The following is a 24,001-nucleotide window of genomic DNA, read 5'->3' on the forward strand; positions in this document are numbered from 1 at the left end:
GTTAGACTGTGCGTCGGGTCCAATTCGGTTTCACGGTTCCCGCGAGTATTATCATCCGACAGTGAATTGCGCCCACGAAAACCGATCGCGGAGGTTTCGAAGTGCGTCGGGTATTCGTCGCATCGCATTAAAGAAACGTATATGTATATAATAATAAATTGTACAGCAATATGACGTTGGTACGGCAGCTTGCTTCTTGGAGCTGGTCGAAATCGTCCTCTACATTTAATATTTGTTCCTCGAAATGTAGCGAGAGGAGAACGATCGAATGCATTATCATCACAAGATATGTACGTACAAATATAATATAATTTTGTAATTAGTTATATTCAATTACGCTTTCCATAATGGTTAACTATTTATTTGCATCTTTTATAAAAATAGTTTAGAATCTATTTCTGGGTGAAATTATTGTTACATGTAGTTGCATTTTGTTTGTAGTTGTTCGCTTATTTCACCTTACGTGCAAGAAGTGCAACTAATCGAACATATCTAGATATTGCGACGCGATTGGTTCGCGTTCGGACATTTCGAGAATCGCAATGTCGCGTATCGATAGACTTCAAATCGCGGTCAGTACAGTAATGCAACGTATCTCTCGTGAGATTACAGAGTCGCGTTTAAACCGCTCCGTATTCTTCGCAGTTATTACTGTTTAAAAGTAAATCGTATGAATTATCGCGATTATTATTGAAGCGAACGTTCGCGCGAGATCATTAGAGCATTAGATGTTGCACACGATCGTCTTTATATATCGATATCGCGATTCGGTGACCACGGCGGATTGGACGATTCACTTTTGCACAGTTACAACGGTTACAACATCGCTCGAAGTTATTCTTGCGGCCTGTTTCGTGCTCAAATATGCGGAAAGTGCGATGATTTTACAATCGAAATCGAAAGGTACGTTCTTGTTACATCATTAGTTGTATTTTCTGTAATATTTGAATGATTGTCAATGTTTGCAAGTACGTAAACCAAAAGCCGCCATTTTCTTCTTTCGTTCTTTGAAGGCATTTTGATGCTATTAGAGACCATAAATGTAATATAATCTAAATCTAGATCTAAAAATAATAGAAATCTAATTAGACAATCAATTTGATAAAAATTTTATTGAACAATTAATACGTTTCGAAATTGTTATGAAAAATTCATGAAGAAGAAATTTATATATATACATATATTTGTATTCTAATTTTTTATATAATCATAAAAACAAATTAGATCAGTAAAATGAAATAAATATGTTGAATAAATTAAATAAGTAAATGGAGAATTGAGAGCCGTGCTTCCTTCGGTTTTTTGAAACTAAATTAACTATAGGAAGCTAAATCATATGTATATATATATATTTTTAGTTTTTCTATAATTAATTTGGTATGTGTGTAATTTTACATTATTGTTTTAGAAAAAGAAAACTCGAAACTGTATGACAATCACATAATCATTATGACATTTATAGTATATAAAATTGAACAGTGTGACAATATTTATATAATCATCTCAAGTGGTTTTAAATTGTGCAAGTTTCGCTTTATGTCTTAACTATCGCAGAATCCGAATATGCCAAGTCGGGTTTCTTTCATCGAATCGCTTTATTCTCTCGTAATTCTCCCCAATTATGTACAAAAATATAATGAGAATCATTACAGAGTTCGTAACATTAGGTACATGACGCGATACGCTTTTTCATTATCGTGGCCTCTCGCGCTTCCGTTAAATCTTCTTAAATGCGTCTGCAGAACGCAAAATTCACATAAAGAAATTCACACGTGGAGGGAAACGCGATAGTTACATAATAATTATGAGCGCAGATCGTTCCTTCACGTACGCATAATATCGCTCTGTTATTTAAAATTATGCCGTGAAATTCTATACGGCTATTTGCATTACATACAAAATCAACAAAAATAGTCAAGTGGACGCAAAAATCGGAAAGAAAACTTTCTGCTCAATATCTTTCATGCGTTTTTTTTCGCTAATCTTTGATTTAGGAAAAATTGAGCTTTAATCTTGAGAAAATAAAATAATTTAGGTTTAGAAAAGAAGGAAAAAGGTAAGAGACGCGATGTACGACGGTTTTTATTTAAAATAGAATTTTCAAAATTATATCACGTGGGATGATGCTGAAAATACAAGAGGAATAAGATAGGAATGCATTTGTCTTTACTGCTGATTCAATAAAGACAGCTGTTTTCTTCAGAGGAAAATAACCGTGTGTTTATAGAGTATTATAGCTGCATTGCAAAAGTTATGAAGAGCCATATCATGGTTCTCCTTAGAAAAATATTGTGTGGTCAGTAGACTCCTTTCTTACGACGCGTAAGAAAGGAGCCTTTGCAACGTTTGATTGCTCAAGTCGATCAAGTATAATCGAATAAAATACAATGGCAATATAATGTGCTCGTAGAAAAGATATTGCATCCATCACTACGAAAAATGGAAGCTTTTCCTGTCTCAGCAAAAGTTTTATATCTGTTTATTAGTTGCCTAGAGAGGCACCAAGGGCTGAACGCATCGTGGACGATCCCTCTGTTCAGCTTTGTGCGTTCGCGCAAATGTTTATCAGACAATGTGATTCCTCATAGCACAACGATTGACATAGCACGAATCGTGGCGCGACGTATTCTAAAAACTCGCTAAAAAACGATTATCAAGACGAGACACTCGCGTAAAAAAGTTACTGCAATATAACTTACGAATCGTTAAGAGTCGCTGCGTTGCTCAAGTATTATCTTCGCAAATGTGTGTGTTCATTGGTAATATACCGTAATAGCGTAATATCACAAATTAAACGAGACTGAGAAAACGCAAATTAGTCACTCTGTTACACGTATACAGCTAGCTTTACTTTTTATCGCATAATTGTGCGTAAGTTAAAGCACGCACAAAGATCTACCGTCGAACGCTCAAAAACTCATCCAAATACTTCTACTTCATGTACTCTCCGCCTTAAGTTCTTTTCGTTCTCGTGAGATTTTGTGCATACTCTGTCATTCCGTTATATATACGGCAGTTTTCTTATGTAAAATGGTTTAATCACTTGCGCTGGAATAATGTAACGTGCTAGACATATATATTAATGTGATATACATTAATATATAATATATATTAATATGATATTCACATCGATGCCCTTCCCGCGCCGGATTTGTCAAAAAGTTTGTCGCGTGTCTTCTTTTTGTGGTTTGCAATAATATATATGCGATTATTACAATATTGTCTGTTCATTAAGACTGCACTTCAGCTGATACTCCAAATGCTTTCTTTCCTTCTTTTTAAAACGAGGAAAAGGATTTTTGAGCGTTCTAGTTCGCTGCAACATTCTACGAGGTGGATGCGCGCAGTTACCGTTGTATTGTCCCAGCGCACGTGGTTAACTGATAATGATTTAATCGATAAAAGAAGAGCAAAAGAATAATGCATATCACATGTACATCGTCATTCACCTTTCCACTATCGTAGAAATATTGCCTTCTATTATTCTTATGCTAAGTTGGAGTCACCAAAGTCAAGGCTCGATGTATGAGTGATGAATTGACGATGTGAAATCGGCGACCGTAAGGTCAATTCCAGAATGCATTGCAATAGCTCGGGAACTTAGAGAATGCATTTACTTAATTTTAATAAGCGCTAACTATTTTAATCCTAGTACAGAATATGTGTATGAAGTACATAATTAATATATAATAATATAGCGACATATACGCCTAATGTATGCAGTCCTGATGATATTTTTGCAATTCATATTTATCGAATTACAGAAACAAGTTACATTAAACGATTGTTTGTTACATGAAGACAATCTTGTGTAATACTATTTTCTGATGGTATCATCGCATGTTTCGTTAAAACGATGAGAGAAAGGATGTAGGAATTCGCTGCAGCATTAGCTTTCACTTTTCACAGAAGCAAACGATATAGATTCCAATATTAATTAATTGTAACGTATTTCTGAAGACCGATGTGTTATTTCGAAAAGGAACGACAAATCGGATTGTGAGTCAGGTGTTTTCGAAGATAGTCAATCAATTAATACATTATTAAACAGGGATTTAATTTTATTACGAACTAGTAAACCTCTTTTTTTTCACCAGCATTGTGTTGGTTCTCGGCCAAGTTTCTTAACAAATAAATAGAAAAATATTCAAGAGCAATTACAGTTATCGCAAAACGTAGTTTTTAACACACCAGTGCGCGTTACGATGTTCGAGATCTTGTGGCATGGCGTCGTAGAGATACAAGAACAAAAAGAAAACAGTATTATGTGCATAGAAGGGTTAAATCTTAATAATTACCGCTCGCATGAGAATGCGCTATCGTGAGTGTAATCGGCGAACACTGTCATTGCGTTTGTGAACAGGAGGAGATGTTCGAACGTTTCGCAAACGCGGAACTCGTACGTGTGAGTGTAAAAAGCGTGACTCTTTGGGTGACGATGTTCGTTTCCAATTGTTCCGCTATATTTGATCGTCACGATTGTACGTATACTTTCATAAGGGAGCTCATTACGACGAACGCGACGTAGGACTACGCTTAAAATCCCTTTTTCTTCGTTCGATAGAGTTAGCTTATCCGCCTGTAAAAATAGCCGAGGTTGAGTTTATTACAGCTGAGAGAAACGTTTTATCATCAGTTTTATTATACCTGGGTCATCATAAATAATATATCCATAAAAATAGGAAGTGTACAAATATATTGATCTTATAGTGCAACCATTACGATCTCTAAAACATTTTCCCTTTCCCTCGTACATAGTGTTATTCGCGTGTGTACATTTCTTGAGACACATTCGTTCGAGTCATTCATCGACCTGCGTGATCATGAACTCACGGATCGCGTGCAAGAGAGGCTCGTTACTCACAGCATGCGTTCCCTTTCGCTCGAAGCCTGATTCTACGACACTAAAGCTTCGTGACTTTCGCAACTTGAATGTCGCATACGCTTCCCGATCGATCAAAGCTTTCGTATTATGTTGTGCACAAGAATAACGAGCTGCAGTGCGGTTCATAATGTCGTTTTGAGGACAAAGTGATCGAAGCAATGAATAAACTTTTTCTACAGTTTATTGCTCCGTCGATAGAATCAAGCCTCCGACTGAAATACACGGAAGATATAGCCGATGTAGTTAGTTGCTAGTAATTCATAATCACTTTCGGCTTTATCTCGAAATGGCGAACGATAAAAAATAATTTAATAATAATTACTTTCGAACATAATTAATAGATATCAATTTTTCAATAACATTTTTGACTAATTAAGTATCTACCAATAAAAATTAAGAATTATTAATAATTCGACGTTTCGCAAATTATTATATTATTATGTAGAAAAATCGTATAGTTTTAATCAAGAAAGCTGTTTATTAATACATTGTAACGTTTAGGAAGAAACTTACTTTTGAAATAATGAGCGATAAAAAGTATTTTAATATCGATTAAACAGATGCTTCTTTTAAATAAATTCATTGTGTTATTAATATTGAACAAGTTGCTATCACATTAATGCGTTTAGCAGATTTAATGAATCCGAAATGAAAAGAGAAATTTAGAATTTCAAATAATTTGCTGTTTCATCATACTCGACAAAATAATAAAATAACACATATAATTACTTATTAAAACAGACAAGATATCAATTTTTTCAATAATAACATTTTTGACTAATTAAGTATCGACCAATGAAAATTAAGAATTATTAATAATTGCTAACAACAAAATCATACAACCAACTTTGTCGTATGTTTCGATCCACTTGATTTGTATGCGTTTTGATTTTATCAAAATTTTGAACACAGTTTTGGGGATACAGAGAGAAACAAGACGCATAGTGTCGGTAATGATGGTAAAACGAGAAAGGGTCTAATTGCGATAGCGTATCTCCATAAGAAATGTTACTTGAAAAATTACGTATAGCAACTAAAAAACATCCACATTCGCGTCGTATCGATACGTATATACGATAAACCGGAAACAGAAAATGCACGCATAGTGAACACACTGTTCTCGCCAGTACAATTTTTGACGAAGAATGTTCTAATTACATTTTTTGTCGTGTTTGTGTGCGCATTAATGTTCTTCGCTCGCTCTCATATCACTTTTCGCGTTCTCGCGTCACGTCAAATTTGATCTTTCTTAAATAGTTTCGAGCTATTTCGAATTTCTACAAATCGCAACGAACAGTTCCCATGCAAAATGTGGAAATTGCGAAGATAGTTTCTTCCTTTTCTCTTTCTTTTGCTAGGAGAGACTTATCAGTATATAGTCAATAATTACCGATAATCTATATATCGATGTTCCATTTTCGGGTGGCAGATGTCATGAGGCTCTAATTAAAAACTACGCCATATTTTATGAAGGCTTAAAAAATGAACAATGCACATTTTACCAACTCGATGCTCATTTCAACAATTATCGCATTTCATTACATCTCTTTCTTTCTTTCTACTTTATAACACGGACGTGGTAACAGTTCTCCCCTCGATGACTCTATGTTAGTGAACACAGCTTCTGCTTTGCTAGCAATGCAGAATATTTTTACGAGACGTCTTGCTCGATATTTATTCTTTTTTTTTAATGGAAACCCTTACCGTCTTTGTCCTCCTTACACGTGTGCATAATTTCACGCGTAAGGTCGTAGACGAAATGATCTTTTATGGTAGAATGGTAACTAGATGGTGTGACAAGACGAGCGGCTGAACGGCACTCCGAAGAAAACGTTCGAGCTTCGAACGTGGCTGCGACGTATCCTAAGCGAGCTTCTTCTCCGCGACGTTATTATTGGCGACGTAACCGTTGTTTGTGCCGTTGCTGTAACAGCTGTTGTACTCTTTGTTGTAGATCGTGGCATATGACGATACGCCGTTGTGCTTCATATCACTGTTGTTCTCGTCTAAGACCGGCATGCAAGCTCCAACGTTGCCGTTCCGCGTCTTCGCGGACTTCTTCATTGTGGAATCGCCTGTATATTTCGTCTTGTAGAAGTTTGAGAACAACCCGAGGAACAGGACACCGTGCAAGCCAATCCAAATCATGAAGCCTCGTGGGTAATTACACTCAGTGAAAACTAATTGGAACTGATGGCACATAATCATCACGAACTGCACCTGAAAGTGACATTTTGGTAAGTGACATAGCAAAACTTATAATAAAATTCGTTTGTATTGTTGCAAATCGAAATATATTGAATATATTGATGCTTCGAAGACCAGAGAGAAATGGATAGTAATATCGAAGAATGAATAATAGGATTATAGGGCAAACGAGATTTCAAATTGAGAACTCGATTAGCGTTATTAATTTGCTTCTGCCTGTTCCATTTATCTTTAATTTTACTGGATATCAGTAAACGGGTTATTCCTATAATTAGGCATCCCGCTTTGCCTACGTATGCAGTTTTTGTACTATATTTGAATCACTTTTCAAGTCTTCTCACCTACTACTATGTATTTATAAAATAATATTTTAATCTATTTTGACTTACATTATATCATTTCCAGATAAACTTTTAATTATCATTTTACAAATGCAATATATTAAAAGAAACAAATATATATATATATATATAATAAGTATAAGTAATATATTAAAAGTAACAAAAATATGCTCAATCATTGGAAAAATACCAAATGAGAATCTATTCATGAAAATATAAAATTACGTGGAATACATAACATTAGTATATTGTGCAGGTATATGACGAAAAAAAGTTTCAAGTTTAGTTCTAAATAGCAAAGTAATGCATTATTTACCATTTGGAACGTAGTAAGATATTTCTTCCACCAGATGTATTTCTGGTATTGCGGTCCCATTGCAGCTAGCATATAATAAAAATACATGATGATGTGTACGAAAGTATTTAAGAGGGCGAAGAAAGTGCTGTGACCGCCCGGCGCGAATTTTACTCCCATCCATACAGAAAAAGGCATTATTCCATGGTGAATCACGTGAAGCGTTGAGACATGTTGATTCTTCTTTCTCAGAATAAAGAATAGCTGAAAAATAATTTTTTGTTATTTTCTTCTTTTTCAGTATCATTTTTTATCTAATTTGCTTGATGTAACGATTTAGTTTTCTCTTAGTTATATAATGGTATAATATTTCTCAATTTAAATTTGCAATTTCTTCATCTTTATGTAATACATTCATAAATTTAAATCATACACGATTAGACTTTATAATTATGAGCCAAACAATGAAGTAGACTGGGTGAATATCAAGTTATTAAAACTATAGATCTTAAATTACACAATAGATATAACGAAATTAAATTAATTACTCTTTTACAAGTTATTTAAAGAATTTTTAACGAGTACTTGAATTTCGAAAATACTTGTTTTAGATTTGTGCCAAAATGATATGAACAAAAATATTAAACGAAAAATCTTTACACTTGTTTTAATGTATTTTATATTAATAAGCCAAGTAAAAATCAATACTCACTGTGTCAAAGAACTCAGTGAATTTGCTAAAGTAGTACCACCAACAAGTATTCGCCATCCGAATGGCAATCGGATCTCTTGAATAATCCACCGGTTGGCATCGGATGCTGTAACCTTTCGCCCAACCGCTCATCAAATACTAAAATGATAATGGTCAAATCAGTTTGGTTACGTTATCTATACATTTTGTAAAAGCTACAACAACAAAATTATAAAGAAATGAATTCTTATCTTTCGTAGATTTCTGAGACATTACATAGATTGTGGATTTTTCAAATCATAGCCTCATTGAAATCGAACAATATTTCTGAAAAATTCTTTTAGCAACTTTGATTACTCAGGTTGATAATCCGTATATCTCAATGATAATTTATATGATTTCGGATATAAAAATTCTGGATGCACGTGCAAATGTTTCTGCCAGACGAAACATGCAGTTTTCGCGTTACAGTTTATTTAATTGAATTCTTCTGAATTTAAGAATGGATTCGCGTGCTCGAAAAGCGTCACGAGGTCATCGTGAGCATGAGATTAATTCGCTAAATGGGTCCAATTATAGTCAAGAGTCCTAGTACCGTTATAATTCGCTTGCAAAGATCTGCATCGCATTTGCAGAATAAATTAGTTTTACACTTCCTTTATACTCAGATATTTATAACAACTTTTCGTTATATTATACAACCCACATAGTTAATGATATTAACAAAATTAATATATGAATATTGTTTCGATATTTTTTAGTCAAGCAATATACGCAAGCAATATACGCAAGCAATATGCAGTTTGCTTAAAAATTGCAGGTAAATTGTTTTACTATCGCAAATTGCGATAGTGAAATATAAAAGTACAAAACGTTTTAACGCATTTTTATTTTTGCAAGAAAAAAAGAATTGCGCATTATTCTTTTATCAATTAATTTATAGGACAATAAAATTTTGGTTAAAATTAAAATGTTGAATTAACAATAATTCAATAATGAACTATTTTTCATTTCTTTACTTAAATATATTGCATGGGAAATGTAACGAGATAGAAGAAATGAGATATTATAATAAAGTAACGTTTAACATACATTTAGACATTAATAATATTAATTTTATTTGAAAGTAAACTACGACTCATTGTTTCATTACCTACTACAGTTGGAATAATTAAATTAAAAATTAAAACCTTGGATTATTTTGATTGTTGGTTTTCAATCAATGAAATTCAAATAGTACTTCAACGTTTTCTTTTGCGAAATTTGTTAGCATGGTAAACATGAATAATAATTGATAAGTCATCCGTCAGGACTTCCGCGGTTTGCAAAACATGTGCAACAATCAAGTCGAGGTATGGTTATCATTACACTCGATCGTGATTTACATAATTAAGTAACACTTCTACGCGTCACGGATTATGTATTATTTATGTATGTATAAATGTTGCATGTCATTGGTAAAACTAAGCAGAAGTTCATTATCTCGAATGTCTCATAGATCGAACAATTGATGTTAATTCCTGTTTTGCATCGGATGTGCGTCAAATATTAAGTCAAACTCTGAATTATTAATGTTAAGCGAAATATATAGAGAAATATGAATTTAGTAAAAAATTGACTCCATTGCATTCGATTAAGAGTCGACACAATTTCGTTTTTGTTAGATACGCAGTAAAATCATGCATGCATAACGTCCGGTATGCCTAATTAATGCGTTACAATGTCACCATAATATATTAGCAATATGTCAAAAGAAATTATAGTAGCACAATGAATTGATATTTTTTATGTTTACCTGAATATTTAACAGCGGTAAAGCTACTTTGTACACACGTACTATATAAGTAAGCTACACACACGCACACGCACACGCACGCACGCACGCACGCACGCACGCACACACATTCTTTAACTTATTTGCCTTTTCAATTATTTGTTAATCAAATTGTCAAGAACATTCATGATTTATTGAATACTTATTAAAAGTAAATGAAGTTAAATGTAAGTGGTAGTCAATCAAGTTTTGTCAGAACTATTTAAAACTATTCTTAATTGAAAGTAAAATTTATTTTAAAAAATCGAATATATGTCAATTTATTGTTAATTAGGAAAATATGTATGTCATATTTACATTAAGTATATAATGTAAATAGAATATAAATAACAAAATATATTGAAAGCAATTTCTTGCAAAGCAGCAAATAATTTTTCACATTTTCTTCAAAGTAGAATCAATTTCGAATTCACGACATCAATACATGCATGCGTTAAAATCTTTGTATCTTTCTTTTAAGACACTGTGGAAAAGAACTTTGATTAAGCGTTTAGCATAGAGGTAAGCGAACGTTATAGACACGTAAGTGAGCAGACTAATTTCGTAGAACATGTACCGTATTTAAGGATCTCATTTAAATTCAATGAAGTTTTCTTCTTAGGTACCAAGAACTATCCCATGTCGGAAAAGCTTGTAAACTTATAAATTACTAAAGAGAATCCGTCAGTACGATTATTATTTGTAGAAAGAATTGAGGGAAGACGGAATTGTGTGCCAGTTTCTAATAGTAAATATCTAAAAAGTTTTTCAAAATATATAATACTAATTTTTAAAAAATTTTTAAACTATGTCACGACTAGGAAAATTGAACAATAATATCTTCCTGTGTTTTTAATATATTGCATGCGCAGAGATAAATGCAAGTTAATTATTTTCATGCTTTTCCGTGATTAATCTCATCCTTTTGTTTCTTTTAATACTCGATTTTTTAATACTTTTAATACTTTGATAATGTATGATGCTTTTGGTTATTATCTGGTCGTTGATCTATCTTTTTTGATACAACTAAACTTTGGTTACTTCCGCGTGACACCAAAACGAATTCGTACGCGTGTAACTGTATCGCGATACGCGTACCCAATATTGACTACGAATCCGAATATCACTTGCATAATTTAGAACACATATAAGAAAAATGCACTGTAATTGTATCATAATGAAGTATGTCAATGCAAAGAAACTAACGTCATTTCCTGCTTTTTAGTAAATTGACGTACATAATTTGCAACTTTTATAATTTTCTCTTAAAGTTTTCTCTTAAATTTAGCAAAACTTATATACTTATGTTCGATTAAAAATTAAATTTAAATTAAATTAAATTAAATTATATTTGAATATTTTTTAATGCAAATCTTAGCATTCAGAAAATAAGAATTTTAGCCAAATCTCTTAAATCACTCTAAAAGTGGTTGTTTATTTTGGTATAACAATATTTCTGGTAGCATAAATTTTATCACGTTTTACGGCAATAGTAGCGGTAATTAGGAAAATGTGACGAATCGCTTTGAAAAATTTGGAAAGTTTGTACAAAGTAAAACACAATATTTCGTTTAAGAATAACTTGATTACACATAAACTATACGCAGTGTTGATCAGATATCTACTTGTGTGTCTTCTTACGTGTTACGTATAAATATGCGCGTTTAATTAAGTGTATGTTATCACACGCGATTGTAGCATGCAGAAATTTCATCGTGGAATTTCCATCCACGTCCGACAACGATCGATATTGTCAGTCGATTGTATTTCTAACCGAATTCCATCGGCTTGTTATTCCAGCAGCGTCGTATTCACAAAGGCAACAAAAAAATTTAAATTGTGTATCAGATACATATTTTAGAGCGCATTAAGTCTCACTGGCCGACAATCGTTCATATATCATATCATGACGTACACATTTCGTTACTTGAAACTCTAGTCTAGATTGCAATCTCTAGATCCGTAAATACGCAAATTATACATACAAAAATTAACTAATGAAAGAAAAATTCTATACGAGAAATTCGTTGAAAGCAATTCCCATCCAACTGTTTTCGGTAATTATCATAAATGGCTCGAATAAAATTTTTCTATCAGGATGACCGCGGTCTGCTGAGAATTGAAATGATCTTCTCTCGGCATCAGAAACTTGGTGTTGTTGCCTATCTGAACTGGGCCACTGCCGACGGCAGTTATTGACTTCGTCGGAATGAAACGCGGGGGAGAAATAATTGAAAGCAACCTTCTGCAGAGAGAAAGAAAGAGAGAGACAGAGAGGGAGAGATCGCCACACGGAAAGACAATCATGATCAAATTGCCGTGATTACGAATTCATAAAGAACTCTTCCTGACTCGTACCTCTTCGCGTACGATCGCGGATCGTGACTTTTAACGAGAAGGAAGACTTTGTTGCTCTTTTACTATTTATCAATATAAAGTTGTTTTTCCAATAACGTGCTAGAACTTATATTTTGAGAGAGATATCTGAATCTTAAATGAATTTAAAATATTCGAATAGTTTTTCTTGATTTCGTGTTCGCTTTTTATCTTATCCTATATTTACAGTTTTAAATTAATAATGATAGTAATAGCAATAGGAAACTGAAATATAAAATTTTTCGTTTGGAAACATGGCCATATAGAATTATAGAAATTTGTACTAACTTCTCTAAATACATTTAATAAATTCCACATTATAGAAATAAAATAGAAGTAAAAGAAACACACAACGCACCTCGTAGAATATCCACGATGAGAAGAGGGTCTGTATTAAGTTATAAATTATGAGGGTCCCTCGAAGATCGAAAGGCTTTCTGTTTTCCATCAACTTCGGTCCTAGATACTTGCTGAGGACAGCGTAGAACAAACATATCATCACGGTCGGAATAGGGCTGCTCATCATCACCCAATTGTTCACCCTGGGATCTGAAAAAAGCGAATGCAACGTTTAAAAATAACCAAAGATAATTACGCGAACAAAGCGCGAGAAACCATGTGAAAATAGCAAGTTAAATGAGGTTTTAGAGTGGAATAACGAGGCAAAATTCCGTTCCCGCAAGAAGAATTAACATTTTATAAGATATAACATACATATTGCAAAAGTGGGACATGTAACGGCGATTTAAAAGTCGTTCTTATGACCATGGAATTACGTAATAGTACCCGTTGTACATCTGTAACGGAATCAAAGTTCGAAAACAGGCAACAGGAAACCATCACTGCACGACGAAATATGTTGCATAACCATCGATGAAATTCCACCGACGAAATTAGAATCCGCTGACGTTGCCGATAATGTGCCGACATCAATTCCAATTCGGAGATCAGGCAAATGCATGTCACACACCGTATCAGACGCCGTTCGCATTTATTTTTCGCGTTTAGGCGCTATCAGGCGCGCGCCTAAAGGATTATATTATACCGCCGAGCAACGATTCTCTGTCAAGCGACAATATGTTCGTTTTGCCGAGCACCCTAGAAACGCTATCGTCATTTTCTATCCACCCTCAGCGGACAGAAAGGAGAAGGAGGCTCTCGAGTGCGTGCTACGAGCAAGCGAGCAGTCTCCTTCCAGTAAATTACCCTCGCGCTCGCGCGACCCGAGCGATACGAGACCGATACAGGAAACAAGTTTTTTCCTTTCTTCTCTTTCTCCTCTCCTCTCCCTCTTTCTGTTTTTTTTTTTCAACATTCTCAGCTAAACGCTTCGGCTATTGGTCAACACGATTGGTCAACGAGTCGATCATGAGCTGACGATGCGGTGCGGCATATCATCGATATTATGCGTTACACTTTATACGCCTTGGTTGATAGCTCACTGTGTTGTCAATTAATAAGCTAATCTGAGCGTTTAGTTTGCAATCGGCTATACATGTACAAACTACAAATAATAAGCTGTATATTAATAATACAGAATTGTATTGTGATGAGAACACATCTGACTATTCTGATAACAATGAAAACTATGAAAACAATGATAACTTAGACCCTGAACTGAATGTGCAATTAAAAGAATGGACAATTACAACATCAGAATAAGGTTAATAAGAGTCAGTACAGGAAATCTTTGATATATTCTAATATTATATATGCTAATTTCAGCGCAATATACGTATATTGCGCTTCAAAGATTTCCTGTACTGTGATTTTTATTAACTTTAAAATTTGTATAAATAAGCAAGTATGCACAAAATATGAATTTTACTAGGCCAAAACTGCCCATTTTATGAGCAGCAAACTTGTATTAATTGGTTGAATAGTTCCTTTATCCACTTATTGTTCAGTAAATGAATTTAGATTTTGTGCATCTTTTGTGCCCAGTAACTGCAGGAAAAGCATCTTGATCGGGATTCCAACAATTTTACTCGTCAGTTACTGGACAAAATATAACATAACTGTTCAATAACTGTTTAAAAACGAAATTTGCACGAAATTTCTACCAGGGAAATGATAGATCGAATGTATGATTAAAAGAACGTTTGCTAATCGATAATAAAAAGCAATCCAAGAATGATGTCCCAATAACAAGTGCATGCCAGTTGGTATCGAAAAGGAAAGTGGGTGCAAGCAAACGAGGTGCGCAACTGTAATGACAAAGCGAAACGCTAGGCGGCAGAGGATATTGCACCAATTTCGTCTATCCGTGCATTTACCTCTTATGAAATATCGTCGCGAAAGCTTTGACGAAATCAACACAACACGGGCACCCATCTACGGTAGATGCCTCCGCGTTTATACGGCCCACAATTAGCGAAGAAGTCGCCATCGATGCTAATGTTGCTGTCGCGTCGACATTTTGTTTCCGCGTGGCTTGAGGTTTTACGTTAATGAGAAAAAAAAAGAAAGAAAGAAAGAAAAAGATCGATTGTTTCACGATTGCTGCTTTCATTGATTTCAAGACGCCGCACAGTGGGGAATTTTGTCAAAAAGCTGGTCAAAAATCGAAAAATTAAGTTTCGAGTTAGGGTCTATTGTCCTTGAGAATCGATAAAGGACTGTTCCCTGGATAGAATCCCGTTGCCCTTAGTCCCCTACTATTTTAAGTCGAGCAGGTATGTCAGTTGAAAGTAGGCCTTTATGGGCGACACACGTTTCTCACGCATTGCGTGAATATTTTCATTGAACTTTGAGTGTTAATAACTTTGTAAATAAAAGTGATAATCAAGTTCTGCAAAATGGATGCTCTTCCTGGAGGATTGTAGAAGATTTTTCTTATTTACATTTTTTAAATAACGCTTGTCGTGTTTGTTTTACGACACATAACGATAGTCCGACAAAGTTTATATTTTCCTAAATTAATATTTACCTCGTGTAGACTTTAGTTGCAGATCCCGCTAGATCCCGCGTTCTTTTCTTTTTCATCTTGTAGTCTATACTATTAGCAACTAAAATTCACAATAATTAGCTGCTACTATCTGCTACTCTTGTTATAAGGTTATTACAACCACCTTATTACTTTTCTCGATATATCTCGAAAAGTATTCGAAATATCAAAAAATGTTTTATACAAAAATTTCATGGTAAAAACGCCCGTATTTAATGAAGTTAATAAAATTTTTGAAAAATAATTGTTTACATAAATTGTTTACATAAATGTTTGAAAAATTTGTTTTAAAAAATTATTTTACAAAATTTTTATTGATGTCATTAAATAGAGACATTTGTACCATAAAATTTTTGTATAAACATTTTGTAACATTTTTGTATCTTTTTGTTTTTATTTTTTTTGAACTTATAAAAATAAACTCTACCCTGCACCATTATTAAGTCTAACATTATTTTTCCAGACATTCTCGAATCTGATTCGTAATCGGCAACCCCAAACATTCATTGATATCGATATTCATGAGTATTTCATGGTTCGCTACACTATATTAAGACCGCCATTTTGTTTTTGCAAATTTACATGTTGGATTCGTGATCAGCAACCTCGAAAACATAAGTCTACCAAGTTTTGTGCAAATCTGATGATTCCTCGATTTATGGCCACGTTTCAGCGAAAATTCCCCACTGTGAGCCGCGATGAAACGTTAAAGCACGGTGTACAATTTTCTTACTCTCGTCATGCCCTGATTAAAGATAATACTGATCTTATGTTGTCAAGCGGCATATTGGCGTCGTTGACAACGTCCATTCATATCGAATTATAAGCTCTCATAGTTTTTTCCGAAGTAGTCGTATACAAGGTATCTTGGAATCGGCAGTAAATGCATGGCAGAACATTGTTTCTCGTGAAATTTGGCATCAATTTTTTAATTATCTTTACGTATGTAATTTTTATTTATGGCTTAATAAATTACTTTACTCGTTTTATTTCTGCTTTTGAAAATTATGTTTTCATTCTTCGCGTATTTTCTTGTTATCTAAAAGAGACAAATAAATTTTTGAGATATTAATTAGTATAAGGTTTAGAAATGTCTTGCTATGAATATTCATGTATGGGTGCATTGGTCCATTTTCGATTTTTCCTTCCTAAGAATGTTGGAAAATTGATAACTGTCAAGATGTTACTCCTTTGTTAGCAAATAAAAATGGATTTTTAACAACTGAATTTCGGAAATACGACCGGTAGAAAAATCGTAATGAAATCATAAAATCGACACGAGCATTCTGCGATATAACGAATCTATCTTTTTTTCGTACTTTTGTGTCATGTGAGATATCGGAAGAGGAACCATAATCGAGTGGCGTGAATATGGGAAATGAGGGTCAAAGATTTCGAACGACTCCTGGAGAATTTAGAAACGGAACTCTCGGCAATATTACGACACGTATTGACTCGTGGTCACATCGAAAGACGTGGAGAGTCTCGTCATCGTGAAAATACGCGCGGTAAACAGACTCTCGGAACCGTTGAGATTTTGGTTGTAATACGCGCGGGATTTCCGGTGACAAGGTTTACCGCGTTCTCTCGACCTCGACTGTCAAGTAAATTTGCATGCCAGTCTCGTATGGTCCGAATCGGTGAAAACATTGTGAATGCACAAAGTGCAATCTCTTTCGTTCTTCGGCTACTGATGCGTCTTAAAAATCATTATAATCAATTTAATTAACTACCTGAAATAATTAAAGGCTATGTTAATAATGTAAATATATTATTTTTTAAATATCCTGGATTTTTTTAACTTGCATCTTTATGAAACTATTATTAGGCACTAATATTCAGCAAGAGAACAATGATAATATATACGTAGGTTAATGCAGTCATTATTAACATTTCATTGTATAACTATTGTATATTAATTCACCTCCGCGTGCTCCATCGTATGTTTTCGGAGATAATGTTACAAAACAGATTTAGACAAACAGATTCCTCGATGATAATTCATGTCTTTGATATTATATTCTTATAAATATTAAAAAGTATGCATATATGCATACTCTTCCCAAAATTTTTATAAATTGATAAAGAATCTAAGTCTATATCTCAATATCAAAATCATGAAAAATATAAATAAAAATAAAAAGTTGAGGAAGATAAAAATAGTGAGATTTGTGATGAATAATTTCTGAAAGGTTAAAAATAATATTAAATATTCAAATAATAATAAAACCTCTATTTTCCTCGATCAACACTGGCTCAATATATTTCAAAAAACGTTTAGAGGTTTTATTATTATTTAAGTTTACCTGGCGGTTTGGAATTATTATCTCGATTAAATATTCAATTATATTGAAAACTTACCAGACTGCTTGTCCATGAGGTCATTATAGCTATCCACCAAGTTCGTCACCACACTCGTCATCTTGGATAAGATCTGGAAAAATGAAATAAGATAACAATTATTACTTGCTCATATTTCCAAGTATGTTGTGTTGTGAAGAGATATGCGATTGTAGTCATATCAATATACAATCATGCACTTTTCTCCCTTTTCCGCGTGTAACCAGTATTTGTATCAACCAGAAAAATTAATTTACAATTGATCAAAAAATGAAACTCGCGATCTATCACGTCATCACACTGTACATTAAAGTCGAGTGATCGTTATCTCAGGATTCTCCATGGAGACTACAGTAATACCCCACAGGTGTGCAAACTCGTCTATAAATAGCAGCCAGTTATTTAACTTTCGATTTATCTATCGAGTAGCATAATAATGGGGACCAAACTAATAAACAAAACTGCATAACTGTGATGTAACTGTAAGAAGCAATTATACTTCAATACTCTGTCCTAACTCTGTATTAGCAGTTTATTCGGATTAAGCCGGGCATAGCAGTTATTCGATCCTTATCTGGCCACGTATGTACACGTCGATTTTTCATGCGTGAATATTCGCGTCTCGGCCTAATTTCGCGCGTCAAATATCGTGGAATGTTGCTCGTTACTGGGTCGAAGTAACGGTCATTCGTATAGTGTGCTCACGCTAACATTTCGTCAAGCTGAACGACCACAACGACACTGCCATTGACATACTGAGCTCTAATCTCGGTGTAAAGGTAGGGTAGGCGTAGTCGAGCATATACGTGTAGGCGTATTTGCGTGTGCTTGATCCTGTGTTAAAGTGGGTACGAGTGTACATATGGTCACGTGTTTAATTCATATTTGATAAGCGCACTTGCCGTGTACGAATCAAAGTACGGTAATTGTTTGAGCGGTGTAAAGACGAGGAAAGTTCGATTTTCCATAACTTCATGCTTACCGCCTTGTACGTCGAAAAAATGATTGGCGATTATTATACAAATTGAGCTGTTAACGTTTTCTCAAGCATTAATGCCAATAAACCTGCTTGCCATTACTGTAATAGGTAGTCTTTGAGGCTGTAAATTATTGAAAATTCCGGGCTTCTTAAATGGAGAGAGTAAAATCTGGTTATTTAGTTGATATTAAGTACACTTTGGCAAATGCGTAATGTGAGGCTTAGAAATATTTATTTTTTAAAGAATGAATATTTGTAACACGTAATAACCACGAAGTTATTGCTAAAAAACTTATAATTTGATCAAACCTTTAATAGACGACGACTAAGATATACTATTTCTGATTGTTGTACATTCGTATGTGTACAGAAATCAGGTGTAGCGCATGTATTTTCTATATATTCAAATTCCGGAAGCTGGAAATGCAACCACAACTGATTGTATAATATCGACATTGTAATTAATATCGATTGTCGTAAATAATATCGAGTGCATAATGTTTAATATGATAAATAGACTTGTCATGACTCTTTATGATGAAGCTCTTTTTGATCAATTCGAAGTTACTTATTCCTTAAGAATTCATTAAAACTTCTCTTTTGTCCTTATTTTCTCCTTTTTAATATTTAATATGTTTACCATAATTTGTTTTATTTATTAATATTTCAGTTGAGACGTAATGTGTTTAGTAAACTAATTATAAAAATAATTATTAATCATTTTTACTAACAAAGTAATAAATTTTTTTGTTAGCAAGTTGTTCGAGAGCGCAAGATATGCATCAAACTACGTTTAAAAAAAGGGGGGACTTCCTGTTTGAACGAACAGGTTTCTGTTTTTCTTTAGTTTTTTTGATACCATTCAATATAAGTAGTCTAAATTGACAAAATGTCACAACGTGACAAAATGAACAAACAACAAACAACAATATCGTCTAAATCGTGACAAACAACAACATAACAAACCTGATTAGTAGCGAAATCGAATATGTTATATATCGTGGATCAACCGAGTTTATTGTCGATGATTCGGAAGATACCTGTTCTTTAAATCATGGTGTAACAAGCCTACGCCGCAAGTGCATTAGGAAGTCTTTAACACGAATGTAACACTCGCTCATACTCGAATTATCTTCATTAATACAAAAAAACTGTTTTAACAGATTAATAATTTAATTGTGACATGTTTAACATGTTCAGACTCATAGAGCTAAAATTGACTTATTTATTTAGAAAATCGTTTTACATTTTTGTACAAAAACGTCAGAAGATTTACCAATAAGTATAAATAAAATACTAAATGTTGCTGTTTGAAACAACTACACATATATGCATAATAATACATCGAAATAAGTCTATATCTCTTAACAAAATTTAGGAAAAAACAGCAGAAGTAAAAGAGATAGAAAATACAGGAAATATGAGAATTAACACAGATAGACCAAAAAGAAGAAATTAAAAACGCGAAAAAATTGAAAAACAAAGCAAGAATTGATAACATTCCAGCAAAAATGCTTAAAGAAAATGTAGAAACAGCAGTCGAGATACTGTATCCACTCTTTGAAAAGATATGGAATAAAGAAACCGTGCCCGAAGACTGGAAGAAGAGATTATTCATCAAAATACCTAAGAAAGGAGATATGACAAACTGAACAACAAGAATTGGAGAGGAATTAATTCATAATCATGTTGAATGGTTATGAATGAAGAACTATGTGGACAAATTAAAGCAAATGAAGAGAAAATGAATATAACAATCAAAAGAAGAAAATAGAAATGAATATGTCGAGGAAGGAACTAATCGGCTATAGAAAGGCAAGCATTAACCCATAAGGTAAACATAAAAGAGAAAAACCTAAGATGAGAAGGACGATTGAGGAGGAAGCTAAAACCATGGGGGAAGTATGGAAAATCATGACTATGGCCACAAATCAGGAAAATGGAAAAGCTTTGTAAAAGCTCTATTTTCACTATCTATTATTTTTAGGAGAAAAGAACATAAGTTAAATAAATCATATAATATTATACGTATCACGCATATTGTTGAAAAATTAAACACTATAATGCTGAGATCATACGTGCAAGCCGAGATGCAACCGCAATTTTGAATCGTGATTTTAAGTCGTGTAAATTTTTCAATCTTCTCAATCTCGACACAGCGTAGCTTCCTTGATCTATTACGTGTATTACGTAAACGTACAGGTGGATAAGTGTCGGCGGCAGGCCTTCGAAGTAAAAAGGAAAATAAAAGACGTGACACGAAGGAGGCTACCTTCGGCCGCGAAGTGTGCCGCGAGAAAGTCACTAAACACATGATTACGGCGCGTCAGTATCAATTGCACCAGAGTTAGGTAGCGTAATCGTTATATGAGGAATGTGAGTGTTCTTAGATCATACGTTTCGTTTTAAGATCACGGTTTCGTCGAAACTGGATTCTACCGTGTGTTTCGTTGTTTAATCTAGCGTCTAAGAACCTGAATGCAAAAAATGATGATAGACGATACTTATAATAATATTGCCGTATGAAAGAGATGACACAATAAATATTTTATAGATTCGTGTATATACGAAAGATATAAGCGATCAAATCAAAGATTAAATTTCTGTAATACGTATAAGTGATTGACAGATTATGTATAAGTTACGCATAAAATTTGTGCGTGTGAATGCACGCACGTAAAAAAGAAACAACCTAATTAGTCCAGTTTCGTGTCGGTGATAAGAGGCATGAGCTGTTATTGCCATAGTCGTAGCGATAACACATTACCATGAATAGCTTGTGTTGTAAGAGGAGATTCCGAACTAACATCAGTTTTGAGCTTTTGCAACAAGTAGATTTTGAGCTTTTTGGTTTATATCTCTTGCGGCCAGATATTGTTCGATTTTTTAGTTTATGCGATTTAGAACAGAAAAAAATATTCAAGACAATTCACAAGACAATCCATTCAAATATACCGCAAAAATCAAAATCGCTATGACTATTTCCGTTAACTTAATAATTTATCCGCTGCATAACAATACCGTAAATTGTTTGCTGCCTTCATGGATCCTGATATTATAGGAAATTGTAGAAATTTTAGTTTGTGGTTTTTATCTCTTGCGGCGAGATATTGCTCAGAGATTCGAAGTAAGTTCCTCGTGTAAATCGCAGTGATTCTTCCCGCGTAATATCGACGTACTATATTCACAATAAATTCATAAAAATACAACACATACATACATGGAATTTGCTGATATGGAAATGCTAAAAATATAAATATAATGCAAGATATCGTATTTTGAATTATTGTATTATAATTTTATATAACGAAATTCATAATTAGATATTCAGAATTTCTAAATTGTTTTCATTGAATGCCAACTTATAATATACATAAGATATTTTTGATGTAAAGTATTTTTAAAGTAAGCAATTAAATAATTTATTAGATGATACAAAACAGATAGAGATAAGCTAACAGAATTTTCATGCGATCAGGTAAAAACATAAGGTCAGAAAAACAGGACACAACAAGAAAAAAGATTGAGTATCAAAACAACAGAGAATAAAATATTACAATATCTAAAGTAACCTCAAATCATTCAAAGAATATTCTTACAATGATCATGATTTTTATACATCTGAAAGAAAATCTTATTTATTTATTCAATTATTATTTAGTTATTTACTTATTTATACATTATTTATTTATTTACATTCGTTTCTATTTAGCTTATTTCTCCATATTTTTATTTTTCTTGGTATTATTTTGTTGCACGAGAGATGGAACATGTATGTTATTAAGCATTTAAGAAAAGTTTTCGTATTATTAAATTATTATTCTGATAATAGCGATAATATCAATAAATAAAATGACTAATACGTATGTTTTGTATCTTAAATTATCTGGAACAGATCGCGAGTTCTTAGAAAATCGACATTCTGAGCTGTCATTCATAAAATAAGTTTATATCATTCGTAGTAAGTAATCGTATTGCGAAGTGGTCACTTAAGGGGTAACGCCACTCTGGCGCCCGGAAAAACAGCCTAATTTTTTATGGGAATATAATGAATGGAATACAAAATCCGTTTAAAGGCCTTTATTGTACATACTTTGAAGTGTATTTACAAATTTTTATTGAATTTTTTTACAAAATGGCGGTGCCAGAGCTCAGCCTCTTCTCACAGATAGTGTTCCGCGGCCGGAAAGATTTCTCCTCCAATTTTTTACCTGGAACAAAAAACTAAACATTTTTGAGTCTTATATAAGGTTAGCTCAGGAAGTACGTACGGAAATTACAAAATACCGTTTTTTGTAAAACTGACGCACGTTTGAACAAAAAGTTTCATTTTTAGGTAACAAAACTTTTTGTTCAAACGTGCGTCAGTTTTACAAAAAACGGTATTTTGTAATTTCCGTACGTACTTCCTGAGCTAACCTTATATAAGACTCAAAAATGTTTAGTTTTTTGTTCCAGGTAAAAAATTGGAGGAGAAATCTTTCCGGCCGCGGAACACTATCTGTGAGAAGAGGCTTTCTTTGCTGAGCTCTGACGCCGCCATTTTGTAAAAAAATAATTCAATAAAAATTTGTAAATACACTTCAAAGTATGTACAATAAATGCCTTTAAACGGATTTTGTATTCCATTAATTATATTCCCATAAAAAATTGTCAAATTAGGCTGTTTTTTCGGGCGCCAGAGTGGCGTTACCCCTTAACTCTGACTCGCCTCGCACCTTTGCTTTATCAATCAAATATCATTAATCATTTAATCTATTATCGCAAAAATTATCTATGAATCATGAGTCATTTAATGAAAGTATTGAAAACCTTTTCTCATGTCAATGCCTTTTCGTTTCCTTAAATAGCATATGTGATATGATATTCTGATTATCAATACAATTATCAAATATATAATTTACTGTGTAATAATTTACATAGGATTTTGATAATATTAAATTAATATCGATATTAATAACGCTCTATCAAAGCAAAGTTTTACGCTTATTTTTATTACAAATAAAAAAAGAGATATAACAATCTGCAAACATGCGATATAATTTTAGAACAAAAGAGTAACATTTACAATCAAGTGATGTGATTTTCAATATTTCGTATAAATGAGAAAAATATGACTTTGACAA

The 24,001-nt window shown here is 33.3% G+C and overlaps 1 protein-coding gene and 1 long non-coding RNA gene across 3 annotated transcripts in view; one reads left to right on the forward strand and one right to left on the reverse strand.

Annotated features, from left to right (window-relative positions):
* Positions 1–5,590, forward strand: LOC105274819. Its single transcript, XR_893136.2, has 2 exons — positions 1–290; positions 442–5,590. It is a non-coding gene; the product is annotated as an uncharacterized LOC105274819 (long non-coding RNA).
* The window catches only part of LOC105274818 (elongation of very long chain fatty acids protein AAEL008004), a 26,868-nt gene continuing 4,447 nt past the window's right edge, over positions 1,581–24,001 (reverse strand). Inside the window, exons 2-7 of one of the 2 annotated variants that reach the window (XR_003406913.1) lie at positions 17,918–17,990; positions 12,968–13,158; positions 8,442–8,579; positions 7,751–7,993; positions 4,648–7,105; positions 1,581–4,579 (exon numbers count right to left, since the gene is read on the reverse strand). Coding sequence is in view for 1 of the 2 variants with exons in the window: in XM_011331257.2 (XP_011329559.1) it covers positions 6,749–7,105; positions 7,751–7,993; positions 8,442–8,579; positions 12,968–13,158; positions 17,918–17,978 (990 nt within the window). In the remaining variant the exon portion in view is untranslated. Of the gene's footprint in view, positions 4,580–4,622; positions 7,106–7,750; positions 7,994–8,441; positions 8,580–12,967; positions 13,159–17,917; positions 17,991–24,001 lie in introns of those variants that run through there. The other variant, XM_011331257.2, reaches the window with a different exon arrangement.

This window comes from Ooceraea biroi, chromosome 8, assembly GCF_003672135.1.
Source record: "Ooceraea biroi isolate clonal line C1 chromosome 8, Obir_v5.4, whole genome shotgun sequence".
In the NCBI taxonomy this organism is placed as follows: domain Eukaryota; kingdom Metazoa; phylum Arthropoda; class Insecta; order Hymenoptera; family Formicidae; genus Ooceraea; species Ooceraea biroi.